General features: G+C 45.5%; 1 protein-coding gene across 8 annotated transcripts in view; it reads left to right on the top strand.

Annotated features, from left to right (window-relative positions):
* The first annotated feature begins 460 nt into the window (after positions 1-460).
* Positions 461-17,324, top strand: part of FGF13 (fibroblast growth factor 13) — a 248,781-nt gene continuing 231,917 nt past the window's right edge. For 2 of the 8 annotated variants that reach the window (XM_051793049.1, XM_051792979.1), the window contains exon 1: positions 1,400-1,734. In XM_051793049.1, the coding sequence (XP_051649009.1) occupies positions 1,686-1,734 (49 nt within the window). In that variant the 5' untranslated portion in view covers positions 1,400-1,685. Of the gene's footprint in view, positions 552-1,399; positions 1,735-1,847; positions 1,952-3,388; positions 3,453-9,592; positions 9,685-17,324 lie in introns of those variants that run through there. The other 6 variants (XM_051793005.1, XM_051793015.1, XM_051793024.1 and 3 more) reach the window with 6 other exon arrangements.

Below are 17,324 nucleotides of genomic sequence, written 5' to 3'. Positions count from 1 at the left end.
CAACGGAGGGTGAAGGGGCAGGAATTCGGCTCCGCTAAAAATAGAGGCCGCGCAGCCCCGGTGGCTGCTGCCTCTCCCGGAGACCCCCGGTGCGGGGGTTGCGCTTGTGTGCGCGCTGCCTGTCCCGCCGCGGGGGCAGGACGTGCAGAGGAGTGCCCAGAGGCCACGGGGAGGGCCGTGCCCTGAGCATATTGCCTTCCCCCGGGGGTGCCCAGCTCCACCTTGTTCCCTGTTGGTCTTGAGAAATCCACTGTGTCCCCCGCTCCAAACGGGCCATTTTGGGGAGGGGGGGAGGAAGAGATTGGAAGAGTCCGGCTGCCGCACCGACGGGCTCCCCCAGGCACTTCACGGCTCGCCCTTCCCAGCATTTTATTTTGGGCGCTAACGAGTAGGGCCAGGCTCCAAGGGGCGCCAGCTGCATTGGTTTTCTCCTTCCCTCCCTCCCTCCCTCCCTGCGCAGCCTGCGCTCCCTCCCCTGACAGCAGCCCCGCTCGTAGGAAGTTTTGCCCCCGCCAAAGGGGGAGGGGGGGATACGCCGTTTTGTAGCACAGGTGAGGGGACATCTGGCTGCTCTTGGGGGTCCCCTCCTGCTCCCCGAGGGCGGATGGAGGGGAGGCAGGGAGGGGGGTGAGCGCCGTCCCACGCCCCGGGGCAGAGCAGTAGAGGTGGGAGGGGGACGGCGTGGGCTCTGCGTGTCCCCGGTTAAAGGGAATGCAGTGCCCTCCTTTTCGCTCCATGTCCCCAGGCCGGCTCTTTGCACTCCCGCGACGGCAGCAACAGGCTGCCGGGCTCGGGACCGGGCGGTGCCAGGGGCCACAGCCCCTTGGCCGGAGCCTCCCCTTGTGAGATAGGGGGGTGGGAGCGGCTCCGCAGATGGGGGGGCAGTCCGGCTCTGCGCCACCCCCAGCCTGTCGATGGGACACCGTCCGGTAGCTGGAGGGCAGCGGAGCGTGTTGCCCCCTCCCTCCCTCCCTCTTCCCCCCCCCTTCCCCCCCGTACTATTTGATGGGGAAGGGGATGCGCGGAACCCGGGGGGTCTGAGGGGGCAGCTCCAGCGCTCCTTGTTGCCGCGAGCGTAAACCTGCCGCCTCTTCTGCAGTGCCGGGGACTCGCGTCCTCCTCCTCCGTCTCCTCCTATCCGCGGCTGCAGCTCTGGTTGCTCCATCCCGTTATTATTAAGGGAGGATGCGAAAAGACAAAAACCAAACCCCGACACAGCCAAGCAAACAACCCTCCCCAACTCACAGTACCCCCCTCCCCCCGGTCGGTGGGACTTCCAGGACCGGCTGCGCTTCCCTGGCCCTGGGGAGGGGAGGCAGTGCCGGGGAGGCGGGGGAAGGAGGGGGCCGGGGCCAGGCAGACACAGGGAAAATCGCTTTTGTCTCCGGCACGGCGAGCGGCGCAGGGGCTCGGTGCTGCGGCTGCCGGAGCCCCCCGCTCCGCTCCCCGCTCCGCTCCCGCAGGCACCGCGGCGGCGCCGCCGGGCTCCGAGGCACCGCGCCGGGGAGCGGGCAGCTCTCCGGCTCCTCATTTTCCCCCCCCCTCCCCTTCTGTTGGTGTTATTTCTGCCTTTTCGGCGTAGAGGATCCCCCCCACGCACGCACGCTGCCCCCCGCCCGAGGTTTCTTTGGGTCCAGCCGGAATCCGCGACGCTCCCGGGGATTTTCCCACCCAAGCTGGGGTCTATGAGCGGGAAGGTGATCAAGCCCAAAGAAGAGAAAGATGCTTCCAAGGGTAAGGCAGGCGCAGCCGCCCCGATAAACCGGCGTGTTCCCCGGCCCGACCGCGGACGGCCCGACCTTACCGGGCTGGGAGGGAGGCACCGCTCCGCCGACAGCCCCGCAGCTCGGGAGAGCCCGGGGCGGGGATCGGTGCCTGGCGTGCGGGGCGCTGCACCGGCACCCCGGCACGGCGGGGCGTGGGGGCCCGGCTCAATGCGGCACCGCCGAAAGTAAGTGCCCCCCCTTTCCCCGCCGAGGGGGGTGCGGCTCCCCTGCCGCGGGCCGGGGGGTGCTCGGCGCTGCATCGGCCCCGGCTCCGGCCGAGGCGAGCGGAGCGGGGAGACATCGCCATGGAGACGCGGAGCCGGGGCACCGCCGGGGCCGGGGGGTGACCCCCCAGCTGGGGCTGCGCTCGGGGGGGTTCCCCCACCCCGGTTCGCCCCCGGGACCGGCGGGCGCTGGGGGCATGCGGGGGCGGGGTGCATGGCCTGGGGGCTGTGCTGCACGCAGGGTGTCCCTGTCGCGCTGCATGGCCCGCTCAGGGGCACGCACAGGTGGCGGTGACCCCTCTGCCGAGCCTCCATCCCCAGCGCGGGGCTGTAGGGGACGTGCGGGAAGGGGCTGGTGCGGGAGCGCTCCGTGTCCCTCCAGAGCGGTGTTCCTGTGTGTTCCTACATAAATCCGTGTGTCGTCTCAAACGTCCATCTGGGTGGCAGGCTGGGGCTGGTGAGGTACCCGGTGAAGGGTATGGGCCGGGCCTCCCCTAAAGAGGGAAAACCTGCTCCGTATTTACTAGTTTTATGAAACGTGATGGGCACTTCCCTGGCATTTACTTTTTTAGCAGCCTGAGAGGCCAAATCAAAACAATTCATCCTTTCTATTCTTTAGGAAAAAACTTTTTGGTTTCTTGATTTTGAAAAAGTTTAACACTTTTGAGGGTTTTTTTTTTTAATGTGGGGTTTTTTTCCCCAACTCTCTTTCCACTTCTATGTTATCTTTTGACCAAAACCTTAGCGTTTGCATCGGATCTTTTTTTTTTATTATTATTTTTCACAGCAACACAAGTTCACCACTCAGTTGCATTGCAAAACCTTACATTTTTCTATATAAATAATTTTTTTGCCTTTCATTATCTTCTTTGAAGTTGAGTTGTGGTGGTTTTTTTTTTACGTTTATGGTGGCCTTATTGCCTAAATTATGCTTTAAATAATTTATTAAGCAATGCAGAACAAAAGATTTCTGTCTTTTTGAGGAATTACTTTGCATGATTTAGAACTGTGTTGTAATCCTAAACAAAAAAAATTGCCATCCTTATGCTATGCTTGCTTGAAAGCTTGTTTCTTTAAGTCAAGCGTACATATTCCATTTTGTGCTGTGATTACAAGTTCTAATGACACATTGACTTCACATTTGAAATTGCCCGTGTACAGGTTTTGGCACATGTATGTTTCAAAACACTGGGACAAAGGCATTTGTATCTGCTGTTAGTGAGTCAGTAATGACTTAGACATGTGAGGCTTTGATTTCTGTGGTGACAGTGTACCAGAAGGTGTATATTCTGAGACTCCCAAGAAAAGCAGTTGATGCTGATCCTCTGCTTCCAGGAGACGCTGGTACACTCCTTGAGCTTGAATAAAAACTTTCTCCATTATCACCAAGGGAAGAGGCAGTTTTAGATACAGCAGGAGGAGCCGGTACTCCTATAAGGTGGTTTGGTACTGCTGTGGGAAAGTGAGTAATGGTTAACGTCTGTGAAATACGCTTTTAAAAGGCTCCAGGTACAATGATAAGGAGGTAGCATTTACCAGTTAATATATAGGCTGCGTGGCCTTCTTTAGCCTCCTGTGTTGTAGACGAAAATAGGAAATGTTTTTTGCTCTGAACCACCTGAATTTCCTTTTGGTGTTTTCAAGTGTTATTGCTCTCAATGGGAACGTTTAATTTGGATTTAGCATAGTAAAAACAGGCTGTGGTGGGTGGGCTGTTGTTTGATATTATTTGTTTGTTTGTTTCATACAATGAAACATAATTTGTCTGGAAAGGATGGTACACCATTTCCTGCATTTTTCTGCAGCTATACAGTGGCACTGGAAATACTTCAGTCCTGAGAGAAACATCTGTGTTTTTGAGTTAGTTAGTCCCTTTTTCAAAGAACAATACAATCACATTTCACGTAAGAGTAGCTTATTGTGGTGATATGTTCATGTATCCTACATTCTGTAAGATATATGATGTAATTTTAATACCTGCTGTAAGTGCAGGTGTCTCAGGGTTATATTTGCATAATAAATGTGGAGTACTTTGTCAGTGATAGCAGTGTCAGCTTTTCTTACTCCTGAAGCTTTCTTATGTGTTACAGGTCATGCATCAGATGAGACTTTGCTGTAGTTCTCTACAGAACTTGAGGAGGGCCATATTCAGCCCAAATATAGAGAGCTGCTTTGTGTAAATTGTTAAATGGCACTTTCTGCAATCAGCTTTTGTAGTGGGCCTTTGTAGAAAAACTTGACTTATACAGAACCTTGAAAGGTTGTGGATTTTGGTAGGAGTCAGCACAATCCAGAGAAAGTACTTACTGTCTTGCAGTGGGTATTTTCAGTTAAATAACCCTCTCTCATAAAGGCTGTGGTGGCGTCAGTGGAGTTGCAGAGGTGTAATAGAAGTACCAAAATCCGTTTTTAATTAAATAGTTGTGATTTTTCACTTCTTTTCCAAAGTCAAAGAGGAAAGTAACTGCTTGCTTCAGAGTCTGTTGATTTCACTTACAAGTCCTGCCTAGAAAACCCAGTGATGGCTGTTTTGCTCAGAAATTGGCTACTTTTAAAACTGGCTGTGGATGTCTGAGAATTAACTATCCCAATCTAAGTAAAGCTCCTGGATTAACCTAGTGAAGTTAGGGACGTGCACCTTAACTTTCTACAAGATGCTGCATTAACTGTGAATGTAGCCTATAAGATTTTTTTCCTCCATTTTTTTTTTAACTGTGTGAGTGTTAGGGAGGTGCAGGATGCCATAAGCCCATGTAATCTGCTATCTGTTTTAAACAGATAGATTGGCAGCACTGCTGCTGCTCCAGAGTGGTGTCTGTGGTAGCAAACAACTTGTTCCAGAGAGCAACCTTGTCCCCTCTATATTGGTTTCAAGCATGGGGTAGGTTTCCGTGTCTCTCCTCAGTCTGCATTTGCTCTGGGGTTAAGCAGGAGTATGAGAATCTGTGTAACACCAGCTCAGCATCCTGCAGTGGTCATCTGATGGCTGGTAACAGCTCTTCTTCCATTGTAGTAATATGCTCAGGAAATTCCCCCAGGCAGCAGAACAGTTCCCACCAGCCAGGTTCTTTTCCTGCCACATAGCTGGTGTAGGGAGAGCCATGTGTGTGGTAGGACAGGTGACTTTCCTCAGGTCTTCCTCGAAATGTTTTTGCTTTGTGCTTTGAGAACAGTATATGGAGTGTCCCAAGCGATCCCTGGGGCTATGTCAACACACATTTGAATGAAATATTTGCTAACCTTTTATTTGGGGGAGAGGTGTGGGGCACTAGAAGAATATGGGGCATAAGAAAGGGAGCTGAGACATGCTGAAATCCCTGTCCTTTGGATCTGGGCCTTAAAGGGCTCGTGCTGTCTGGTATTTCAGCCAGACTCTTTCCAGAGGCTGCTGTGCAGTTTGTGTGACTCTTCTGAGGAAAGCCAAGAGACAGAGCAGAGAGTCTGAAACTAAATCTGAGGAATGGATTAGTCTGCATTTGTTTTTCTTTTTACCTGTGAGATCATAATACTATTGGCTTCCCCATCAGGGCATCACGGGGTGTCTTTTCCTGTCACCATGTTGTCACCACAAGAAACTTTGATTGCTTTGTCCAGACGTCTGGTAATTTCAGCCATGAGCAGTGGGAAAGTGCAGAGTATATTTTCTTCTCCAGAAAGCTAAATAGGAGTATCTTTGAAGCTGAAAGCTTCTAATCTGAGAGGAGTGTATTGAAATAGTGACAGTAACAGTGAAGACTTTGGAAGTACAGGTACTATTCTATTTCAGTGACAGCAGAAAACAAAGCACTTAGAGAAATCACTTGGCAGGAAAAATAGAAGTCAGAATTTTGAGGTATCTATTACTGCTTTTCCTGGCATTATGGGAATATAGTATAATGCAGCTTATGATTGAAAGGTCTGGAGAAAAGCCGACAAAAATAAAGAAGCTGATCTCAACAGTTATATTTCTATAGTACTGAATCATGAGAAAGTAACTTACTTCAGGGACTGAAGAAGAGCAGCATGTAAGCTGACCACGTCTTGGTCTGAGTCCACGGAATCAAAATTAGCAGCAAGTGCAGACTTGTGTGAGAAGGGGGAAGGGAGCACAGCACTGACAGCCTTAACTGCTGCTTGGGCAGCTCAGGTGGGAGGCAGGGCATTTCTTTGTCTTTTTGTCAGAAATTTGGTTGCCAGTTCTTTTGTGTGTCAGATAAGCCCCACCAGACTTCAGCAGCAGCTGCAGTTTAGGGTATGAACTTGAGTATCCCTTCAGGCAGATGTTTGGCAGCAGCAGACTGGGTCTTCTTGTGGTCAATTGGTGCTATTGATTTGTGCATCAGAACTTGTGTTTGTATTATAAACGTTTAATGACACCAAAGAATGAGTAATTAAACTCAAGGCTTTTGTTTTATTCACTTCACACTAGAAATCCCCGAACCTCCTGTCTGAAATTTGAGATTGCAGATTCACTTTGAATGGATGCCTTCATTGCCCACTGGAAAGTGACAGCCAAAATCTGAGGCATGACCCCCCCCATCTTGGATGGTAATGCTTCAGGTTACAATAGATACTCAGCTTTTGGCTGAGGTCCTGAACCATTCAAAATTCCCATTGACACCAGTGGGAGTTCTCTGTATCTGCCTGTGGCATTGCCTCTGATTAGTGGGTGGTTGTTAATGTGTCCATGCTTAGAATATTTACAGTAACTACCTCCTGTTATGACTCATTATCTGTGACTGATTTTGGTACCACAAACTAGAGTAACTCTTTATGAAGGATAAATTTATAAAAGAAATATCCTTCCCTCTAAATCCAAAGACAATGGCCCCTCATATATGACAGTAAAACACTAGCAATTAAAAAATGGAAGTGGCCTTGATATCAAGATGCCAGCACATTTGTGCCAATGCTTTGTAATGGCTTTCAGTGTTAGCTGAAGAAATCCACAGTAAGGCAGGATTTTCAGGGACAAGCTCCAAACTCGGGTTTGTGATAGTGTTGGTTCTCACATGGCTGCTGCCTGTGCCAAAGAACTCGTGTTGCATGGAAGGTAGTAAAAGGCAGTCATCTTTTTTTGCTTCTAGAGGAAAACTTAATAATAGTTGCTTCTTGGCAGATGCCAAGTCTCATCTTCAGAGGAAAAACTCCCGGGCAGATGAAGCCTGGAGGATGAGTAGCCCCATGGAGCATTGCAGGGGACTGCAAAGGGGTGAACATCAGCATCCACAGCAGATGCCTGACCCATGCAAAATCATGCATCCCTGTTCTGTGGCCACCCACAATATGCCAGAGACTTGTCATCAAGAAATGTATTTGTTCCATTTACTGTGATTTCCTGCAAGGCACTGGTCTTACCCCAGTGCTTTGCGAATTTTGTGCTGCAGTGTAGCCTTGGGTCAAATGAATGTTAATTTTCTTCTTCTGTTCTTCATGTTATTGCTATAGTGTGTTGAGGAAAAGAGATGGATCCAGGGTATATGAACCACTTCCTCAGGAGCAAAGACTTGGCAAATCCTGTTCTTAGTCGCCTCACTGCAAGCAGTGAATCTATGCTTTTATAATATCCTCTCTGAATCTAGATGTGTGCTTAGTCTGTGTACAAACAAAACATCTGTGAATCTAGGAGGACAAGCTTGGCATTGTAGACAACCTACAGCTGAGCATTTTCAGACCACGATTTTTGTGTTTCTGTATATTGGAGAGGAACTTCCCTGTTGATTACTGGATGCTTTCACAGATTCAGTGATTTCAGATATATTTTGTGGGACTGAAGCTTTCTTAGGCACTTGGATCTCTCTTAGTTGAGCCTGTCTGTAGGGTCCCTGTACCCCGAACAGTGTTTTTCTTTCCTCAACTTTGTCTTTTGGCCTAAAAAATTTCCTGTTTTTCCCAAAACCCGTCTTGGCCAAGCTTACATGAAAAGACATGTTTAAAAACAAAATGAAACAACTAAAGGAGTATGTTATTTACAATAATCCTTTTATTTTTGTGTGGTATCTTGGGTAAAGGATTTCCTTGAATTACCTGGTCTGTTTTCTTGCTCAATATTTGTATTGTTTTGCTGAGAGAAATGAAGGTGAAAATAATTTGAATTGCACCCTCGGGCAGGTAGCAATTCAGTTCTTTTCATGAAGAGAGTGTAAAGTGGGACTGTTCTCCACTTAATTAGTTTTGTGAGAGTGATGTATAAGGCAAGGTCAGTGCTAAAGGAAGAAAGGGCTGGCATGGATTGAACGCTGCTTACGTTGTTTGAATAATTAGAGCATCACTCTGAGCTGGGAGGGAGCAGAGGGACAGAAATGAAGCAGGAAGAAGAGATATGCCTGAAATAGCAGTTGAATTGTGATTGGTCTGGGTTGCATTACACGTACACTGTTCAAGATTAACTAAATCTGAACTGGTGGCGGTTCATTACCTTTGATACTGTGGTTGTGGTTGTAAGTGAAATGAAGATGTATTTATAGAGATCACTCTGTTCTGTGGCCCAGGTAATCTCTAGATGCTTTTCGTCCGAGGTTGACATAATTGATATAAGGCCCCGCTTGTTGCTTTAAGAATAAATTGTTTAACAGGTGCTTGATATTTTTGATACCTGTCCTTTTAGTTATCACCCAATTTAGGATGAATTCCTTTTGTGTTAGTGGGATCAGGTCAGAGATATGCATCATGTAATTCTCATCTGACCGGAGTGGTCCACAGGCATTTGCTGGCTTTTGTAATGTGACGACTTCATCTCTGTTCATCACTCTTGGATGCCAGCACAGGGGTTCCAGACAGTGCTCTACTTCTCTGGTGGACTTCCCTCTGCCTGTTTGTGTAAGCTGTAACAACTGAGACTGGCATCCCAGAGGTGGGATTTCATCAGCAGTAGTAGCATTACCCATCTGATTGTTCTGCTAATCTCCCTCCTCCATCCCCTTAAAACACACTTTGCCAAGAAAGTGCTGATGTGGTGGGTTGACCTTGGTCACCCAGCACTCTCTTGCTCACACTCCTCAACAGGACAGGGGGAAAAAATGAGACAGAAAAGCTCATGAATTCAGATGATAAAGATGGGGAGATCACTTACTAATTACCATCATGGGCAAAACAACATTGATTTGGGAAAAACTGATGATTAAAATAGAATTGGATGGTGAGAAATAAAGACAAAAACTTGGATATCTTTCCCACTCCTCCTGCTTTTCCCGAGGGTCATCTTTACTTCTCTATTCCAAACTCCTGCTCCTCTGCCCTAGCACTGTGGGGAATGGGGGTGATGGTTGGTCTGTAGAAGCTCTCCTCTGCCACTCCTTCCTCCTCACACTCTTTCCCTGCCCCAGTGTGAGCCCTTCCCATGACCTGTAGTCCTTGGGATAGACCTGCTCCAGCACAGGCTCTCCACGAGCTGTGGTTCCCTAAGGCATATTCACCTGCTCTGCTCTGGTGTCCTCCACCTCTTCCCCCTGTAGGGAGACCACAGGCACCGGTATTTTTCTTTGTTTCCAACATGTTTTCCCAGAGGCACCACTGTTGTTGCTGCCAGGCTGGGTGAGGCTTTTGTGGAACCTTCCAGAACCTTTTGGAATGTGCTGGAACTCTTGGGGCAGCCCCTGTTCCCACCTCACAGAGGCCCCTGACGATGACACCTGGGCACCAACACACAACTCAGCTGCACAGGGATGTGGTGACAGCCAGGGCTTGTGGCTCAGCCTCAGCATCTGGTGAGGAAGGTAATGGGCTGATTGCCCTTCTCATTAGAATGGGCCAAGGAAGAGGAATTAGAAAGTTCCCTCTTCCTCCTGGAAGCAGGTAACTGTTCCTGTGTGTCAGTGGTTTCCCCAGGGACTGCAGCTCCTTGAACAGAGGAGGGGGTGATGGCCATCAGCTCTGCAATTCCAGCAGGTTCACACAGGTTTTATTCATTTAGTTGAATATAGAAGTTTAGGGGTTCTGAACCACTTTCTCCTGCCCCCCACAGCCTGTTTATTCAAATCCAGTGGTAATTAGCACTCATCTGGTTTTGTTTGACTTTTCCATTAATTTTGGGTGTGGGATCCCAGAATGGTCCAGGTTGGAAGGGAGCACTGGAGCTCATGTAGTCCAACCTTCCTGCTCAAGCAGCGTCCCCTGAGCACATTACTCAGGACTGTGTCCAAGTGCCTTTTGAGTATCTCCAGGGAAGGGGAATCAGGAATCCTCAGAGATTTTCCTCTTCTGTTGTAGATGACTTTTTCCTCAAATTTTAGAAATTTCTGGTTTTCCCTAAATGAAGGGGAAAAGTCCAGGACATTCTTTTTTCTTGCATAAAATAAGAAAGATACAATGTAAAGAAAGTATGAAAGAACCAGAAAGGAAAGCTAACAGGAGAGGGGCAGGGAAGAGAGCCAATAGAAGGGAGTGATGTAGAATGAGCTCCAGGTGACCCACAGCACCTCATCAGTTCACACCCAGCCTTGCACGCTTTTAACCTGCCCGGCAGACACATGGAGAGAGAGATTTCTTCTGATTTTGGGTTTTCAGGCATTTTTTCAGGAGTTATCAAAAAGATGGTAGGTACCTTTTTTTTTCTTTTTTCCCCACGTGCATCTCTAAGTAGTTCACTGGTACTGGCCACAATGTTCAGGTTATCTTAGGCTGGATTTACTTCCATACATTTTCAATGTGCTGTCAAATTGCTTACACAGAAACATTTTTGCTTTGGATTTTACATCTGCTGTGAAGTTCTATGCAGCTATCTTTTATGTTCAGTGGACATAGGAATTTCTTATGTTGCTCTTGTTTCTCAGTTTGCCCACCTTGTGCTACAGTGCTCCTCGAAAATGATAAATTTTTTAACTGTAATTATACACAGTGCTCTGAACTTCTGTCACTTACACTTTGTTCCTGTGAGTGCTGCAAGAGAATAAGAAACTGTGATGGTCTCAATTGACACTGCAAACCATTGTCACTTCTTGTGGGGTGCAGAGCTGGAATACCTGAACCGTGAAAGTCTTTCCTAGTGAAATAAAGATGTGGTGGTATTTTTGTGAGTTGTAATATTGGTGGGAATCACAGGCCTATGCATTTCCTGGGGGAATCATGATTTGTAATTGTTTGAGACCTTCAGGTGGTGCGGGTACTCCTTCCTACCCCATGCTGCAGATGTTGAAGTAGTATTTCTTCTCCCTGTAAAGAGGAGAAAGGTCTCTGCAACCATACTGATGTACAATCAGTGCAGGTTTGTCATGTGCTCTGCTTTACTTTTTCTTCTCATCTTGCATACCAGTGACTGAGCGTTCAGAGCTTGCCAAAAATAGCTAACTGTTTTCAAGTGACTGGATGAGGAGAACTGGAATGACTTTCATTTGGTGCTCTTCTCCTCTTCCCCCTCTGCCCCACATTTGCTTTCTGAGGAAAGGATGTTATTTTTTTATTTATTTCTGTAGAAGTCAATAAAAGGTGGTAAAAGTGAAATAAGTCTAAAGGGATCAAAGAGCAAGTCTGTTCTTGGTGACATAATGGGAAGGCTACAGCAGCAGGAAGTCAGCACTCTGACTCCAGCGAGTCCCAGGAGCTGAGAAAAGATTTCTGGGATGAAGTGTGGCCTGTTTCAGATCCACTCCAGTGTCAGGATATTTCCTGGCCAGGGAGGGTGATAAAGGCATGTGTCTGTTTTAATGTTGGAGTTTGGCAGGTACCTAGCCTGTTAAGCATATAGACCTGTGTTACGTGGCCACTGGGAAGCAGCATCTTTGATTTCTTTAGCTGGAAGAGGGGTTTGGGTGTTTGTTTTGGGGTTGGGTTTTATGCTGCTTGACTTTGGGTTTTTTTTCTTTTCAGAATATCAGTGGAAAAAACAGTTTTCAAGTTCTGTTCGTATAATTGTATCTTTGGGAGGAATTTCTATCACGTGATTTCTGGGGTGTTGTGAATAACAAACATATAAACAATAGTCTTTTCATATAGGGTGCCCAGTTGGTAGACAAAAGGAGGGAAAGCTTTGTAGATAGTAATGCAGTAACTCATATACAAGGAGAGAACAGCATGGAAGATAGGAGGAGGGTAAATTTGTACTTCTTCCTAGTAGTTAATTTAAAAACAGTTGAGGTTCTTGCTAAGGATGCCTAATTTAAGTGGCAGCAATGAATGAATGGAGAGCAGGATTGTGCAAAGCTGTGAAAATTGTCAATTATTTTCATGGCAACTTTCAACGTTTAAACATTTGAATTTGTTCCCCCACTGGACATATGCAAAACTTCTTTGAAGTTACTCAGGAAAAATAAGCACACTGGAACTATTTTAAGGAAAAAGACCTGTCAAGTCTTCCATCTGTGTCCTTGTTCCACCCTTGGTCTGAAAAGACCTCCTGTCAAAACTGGGATGTTTTTGCAAGACTTTTGAGTATGATCAGAAAAATTACTCAGGTGCTTCTGAACAATGTTAGGAGTAGATTTGGAAAGATATAACAGTAAAGAAAAAAACCCCAACAACCAAAACCACAATTTCAAGTCAATGGCATGGAGGATGGTAGGAAATTCTGTAGCAAGGTAGGGAGGGTTTGTGTATGTGCCTTTTGGACTGGAAGTGTCTCGTTTTATTTCACTGCACATTTGATAGTGAAGGATGAACTTCCAATTGCTTTGTGATTTGTGGAATAAATAAGAGATGCCAGGATGAGAATGGAAGGGGGAGAAAGTATGATGGAGTGACAGGAGAAAGCAAATTCCGTGAAACTTTGAACGGTAGAAAATTAGCTTTGAAAAGGCTCTGGAGAGCACAAGGAAGCTGAAAAATGTAATGGAAGAGGGGATATTATGGGTGTAATTTATCACTGTTTCCAGGAGTGTAATAATAGCCTGGCTGGGTATTTTCTCACTGTGGAGTGTGGATTTGTGAAGTGCAGAGAAGAAGAGATGGGAATATCTAAGGCAGGAAGTGATCAGTGGGAGTTTTGAGGGAACCGGGGTCCAAGGGAGAGATGAAGTTAGCAGTGATATAGAGGTGGAGGTAGTGAGGCACAAGGAGGAAAAGGAGCTTGTGGATTTGCTGCATCTCCAGGGCTTTCCATATGGGGACCAAAGATATGTGTTTGTCCTCACTGTTGGCAGGAGCTGGCAAAATCGTTAGCATTTGAGACGCTGAAACTGTTGCAAATACTGAGCATATAAAGAGAAATACCTTTGCAGACCAGGTTAACTGTTTGAGTTCATTGCCTAAGGATGTTTTCTACCAGTTGGGTGTTTTTCAGATTGTCTGAAAAGCACACAAATTGTAAAGTGGCAGGAGAGGCTGAAAATATAATCAAGAGAGACAGAACTGGGCTTACAAGTGAAAAATAAATAGTTAAATATCTACACTGGAAATAGAAGAGGGGAGACCCAACTCTGATGTGCAATGATCTAGTCAGTCAGAGTTTAAGGATCTAAAAAAACTGGTCTGATTTTTCACCTTTTCAATTTACTAAACTGGGAGTATGTTTGTGATGCTTACTAAAATCTATATATATTTGTTCAAACACACAAAAATGAAACTTTTTGTTTATATGAAGTCTTCAAATTGTGCTCTGCCTGTGCTTAAGTTTCCTGGTTTTCATTTACCATAGGGAAAAAACTCTATCCTGGACTTCCACCAGGTTGAGACAAGTGCTGTCCTTTAATAACTAGTCCTGTGAAAGCCCACATGTGGCACCAGTGTCGGTGAGCCTTGTGACCCCCAAAAGTGAAGCCTGGAATGACTAAATTTACTAATTATCTAGGATTTAAAGGCAAAATCTTTCTTTCACTGATAAAGCAGCTTAAAAAAATTTAGGCACTTGAGTTTCCTAATAGCATGAACAGGGTTAACTTCTATGTTAGTATTGGAAGCAAAAAATCCCCAACAGCCCTGTCTTTGGAACTCTTAGCAGTAATATCAGGCTGTAGTGTGAAAGCACACAGGTTTGACAGACTAAAACACTGCAAAAAGACTTGACAATCTGTCCTGCAAGGTGCCAAGCATTTTTTCCTTTACCGAAAAACTGTTAGCACTCTGGTTTGGGCCTCCTATCAGCGAATGTCATATATTCTTGTCATGTCATGTTCCCACTATGGCAAATTCTTACGTTAAATGTATTTCAGAAGGAGCAATTGAGTGTGGATGAGGAAGTCTGAGTGAGTGACAAAAGGCTCATAAAAGAAATCAAGAAAACATAGCACACTTTCATCCCTCTCATTCAAAGGTGTGTGAATGAGGTGTTTGTCAAGGCAGTGCCTCTGTCACTAAGAAAAGATAATGCATCACTCTTTTTTCATAAAGTTGTGAATATCATTGCTGTTAATTCATCAGCAAATTCTTACACTCAGCGGGAAACACCCAATTCTTTTATATGTCTTGTCTTAAAGTGCTTTGGCCTTCTCAGTCAAACTGTTTTTGTTACTTCTTTAAACATTTTAAACTATTGCTGTGCATGGGATGTGTGTTTGAATAAGTACTGGTAAGAGACTTCGATAGCTCATCTGTGTTTATTTGGGTTACACCTTATAAGGGACAGAACCTGAACCAGTACTGTCTTGTCAGGTTAGATTGAAACATGATTTGTGCTGCTCAGTATCAGCCTTGCTGAATAATATCCTCAGTGGGAGCATGACATGCTTTGCGTTTCATAGTGCTGACCGCTGTTGTGATGAATATTTTAAATGTTTGATGTCCTTCCCGTTTTTTCTTTAGAAAAAGTGTTGGGGTTTTTTTTGTGTTGAATCAAAGTTTTGTTTTAAAATAAGCCTGACAATTGCTAGAATAAACTCTTAACTTGTGTATTAAGGCTTGATTTTGCAGGATGGGATTTTGTGTGTAGAATGAATTGCTGTGATAGTTCCAGCAAGTTTAATAGAGACCAAAGAAGTACGTAAGAGAAACAAATTCGGTTCTTGAAATCTGATCTTGCAACAGCAGAAAACGGTGTTGGTGAATAAAAAGGGAGCAGAATCCTGTGTTCAGTTTGCCTCCCCAAAGATCGCCTGGAAGATACTGCAACTGAAACAGTGTGGGATAAAGTTTTACCATGTACTGTGCTGGATGGCCTTGGGGACAGCTGCCCCTTCTCAATTCCGCTGTATTATGGTAGTTTGTGCTTCAAAATTTGGATTTGAGAATTATGCTATATAATTCAGTCTCCTGCATTATCCTCATCTTTATTATTATCCTTTCTTACTTATGTTTTACCTTTATTCACAAGCATAAGGATTATTGACTGAAAGGTCTTGATTAATATTTTGATAAATATGGTGTGAATAGTCTTTAAAAGGTGGTGGCATCAATTTTTGACTCCATCTGTCTAATACCACCACAGAGTACGGAAATGTTAGTTTTGTGTGTGTTTTCTATTCAGTATTCAGATCTGCAATGTGCTAGAGAATGTCTCTGTGTTTTACCATGTAGAGAGAATGGCTGATGCTTTATAAATTCAAGCTAATACTACTGTGATTAGTTTAAGTTTATTGCCAGATAAACAAGATCTTTCTGTGGAGCATGACTGTATTTGTAGGCTTAATACCCTGGCTGCACTGATATGAAAAATCAGTGGGTTGGCTGATGATTAGGCCCAGCTAACAAGGCATCTCAGAGCACCAGGTGGTTTGAAGCTTACAATTGAACTGGGGGATGAAACCAGATCTGCCTTTGTTTTTGAACTTTAAAATCTCATAGCAATGAAGCAGGCTGCCCTAGTCTGCTCAGCTTTATTTTCCAAGATGTAATTTATTCCTTGCTCAATGACTTGAGTAAATCAATTAAAATTCTGTGTGTGTGTAACAAGGCTTTGACGTAAGCTAATGGATCAGGACAGGCAGGCATATGAGAAAGGCATGGGGCAGATCTTAAAGCAGAAGGCCAAAACTTCATGAGCTTTCTTTTGATATGGTGTGGTGGTAGCTAAATTCCCATCTTCTGTAGTAACAGGCTTTTCTCTGAGTGCTGTGGTGTTAAACACTCATCTGTGCATGTATACAGGTTAGGTTTTTTTCAGCCTGTCCTACAGGAAACAGGTCATGTCTTGTTCCTTTCACCTTCATCTGGAAAAGAGGTTAAGGAAGGGTATGTGTGAACGCAGTCTCAAAATGCAAAGGCTCTCAGTAGTCCATGTCTTTCAGTAGGCTAATATGGTTCACTAATTATTTCTTACACCTTGGCTAACTTGGAAAACTGGTCATTTTTCAGTTTCTCTGCCTCTGTGGGATGCCGTATGCAGCTTGAGATGACAAACATGTAAATCCTTCCTATGCTCCTGTAAAGAGCATAAATCATTAGGACCTACTTTAGATCTGCCTAAAGCACAGGAGAGTTCGACAAACAGAGAATGAGCACCTTGCCAGGCTTTCCTGCAAAGAAAAGGTCCTTCTTTATCCCCAGAATGGGCAATTGGTGTCTTGACACGTGGCTCACACAGGGTGTCTGCTGCCGGGCAGGGGAACGGCTGCTTGTGCTGCCCAAGCAAGCACATGTGCGTGCGAAGTGGCAGGAAAATCAGCATCTGTTAAGGACCCAGCCTTCCAGTTCATCACTCCATGATATTTTTAGAGTTGTAATAGTTCATTGCCCTTGCTTTTCCTCCCCAGGAAAATGATATCTTTGCTCAAGCCGCATGTGAACTATTGGGAATTGACGAGTTATTTGTGATCCTGAATCCAAAGTGAGGGCAGGTTTCGCTTGCTGCAAGCTCTTCCCTTTCAGGCCCAGAGGAAGAGCTGATGAAAAGTGTTGCCAAATCTTATTTTTAGCTTCTGTCCTATAGTGGTGGTTTTGTTACTGTTGTTTGATTATTTTTGTGTGTGTGTGGTTGTTTGGGTTTTGTTTGTTTGTTTGTTTGTTTTTTAATTTGGACTGCTTCTGTCAGGGGTCACATTCTGTCAGAATAGCATCGTGCTGTGTTTTTTTTCCTCTTGGTATTACTTGGTGGCCCAGCCCGGACAGGTAAGTGCCCTGTGGCTGATGTATCCATGCTGTTAATGTGACTGGCACGTTGCTGTTGTTGCAAGGTGCCTTGTAAAATAAGCGCATTGCCTTGGGCAAAATTAATTTCTTGGTATTGACATAGTTATTGCATTGTCTCCTCCAGCCCCTTGCAGATATTGCTGTTGTCACATTAACTACATCTTATTGTCCTGGACAGAGCCAGCTGAGGTGATTCTGTAATGTAGATGATATATAGATACTTAGAGTGTCCTTAGTAGACTCATCCCATGGCTTGATGTGCCAGTTACCAATCTGGTGGAATATTTCTGTTTGGTTTAGTGTTAATAATCCCAGCCCTCCTGCTCTGCTTGGTTCGTGAGAGGACTTGCTGTCCATGAAACATCCACAGTGGTCTGTTAAAGGTGCTTTTGCCACATGCTCATTGAAAACATTTTTTCTGACA

The sequence above is a fragment of the Manacus candei genome, unplaced genomic scaffold (genome assembly GCF_025592945.1).
Source record: "Manacus candei isolate 608988 ecotype Guabito, Panama unplaced genomic scaffold, ASM2559294v1 h1tg000003l, whole genome shotgun sequence".
NCBI lineage: Eukaryota > Metazoa > Chordata > Aves > Passeriformes > Pipridae > Manacus > Manacus candei.
Note: the sequence above shows the minus strand (reverse complement) of the source record. Positions and strands in the feature narration are given on the sequence as shown.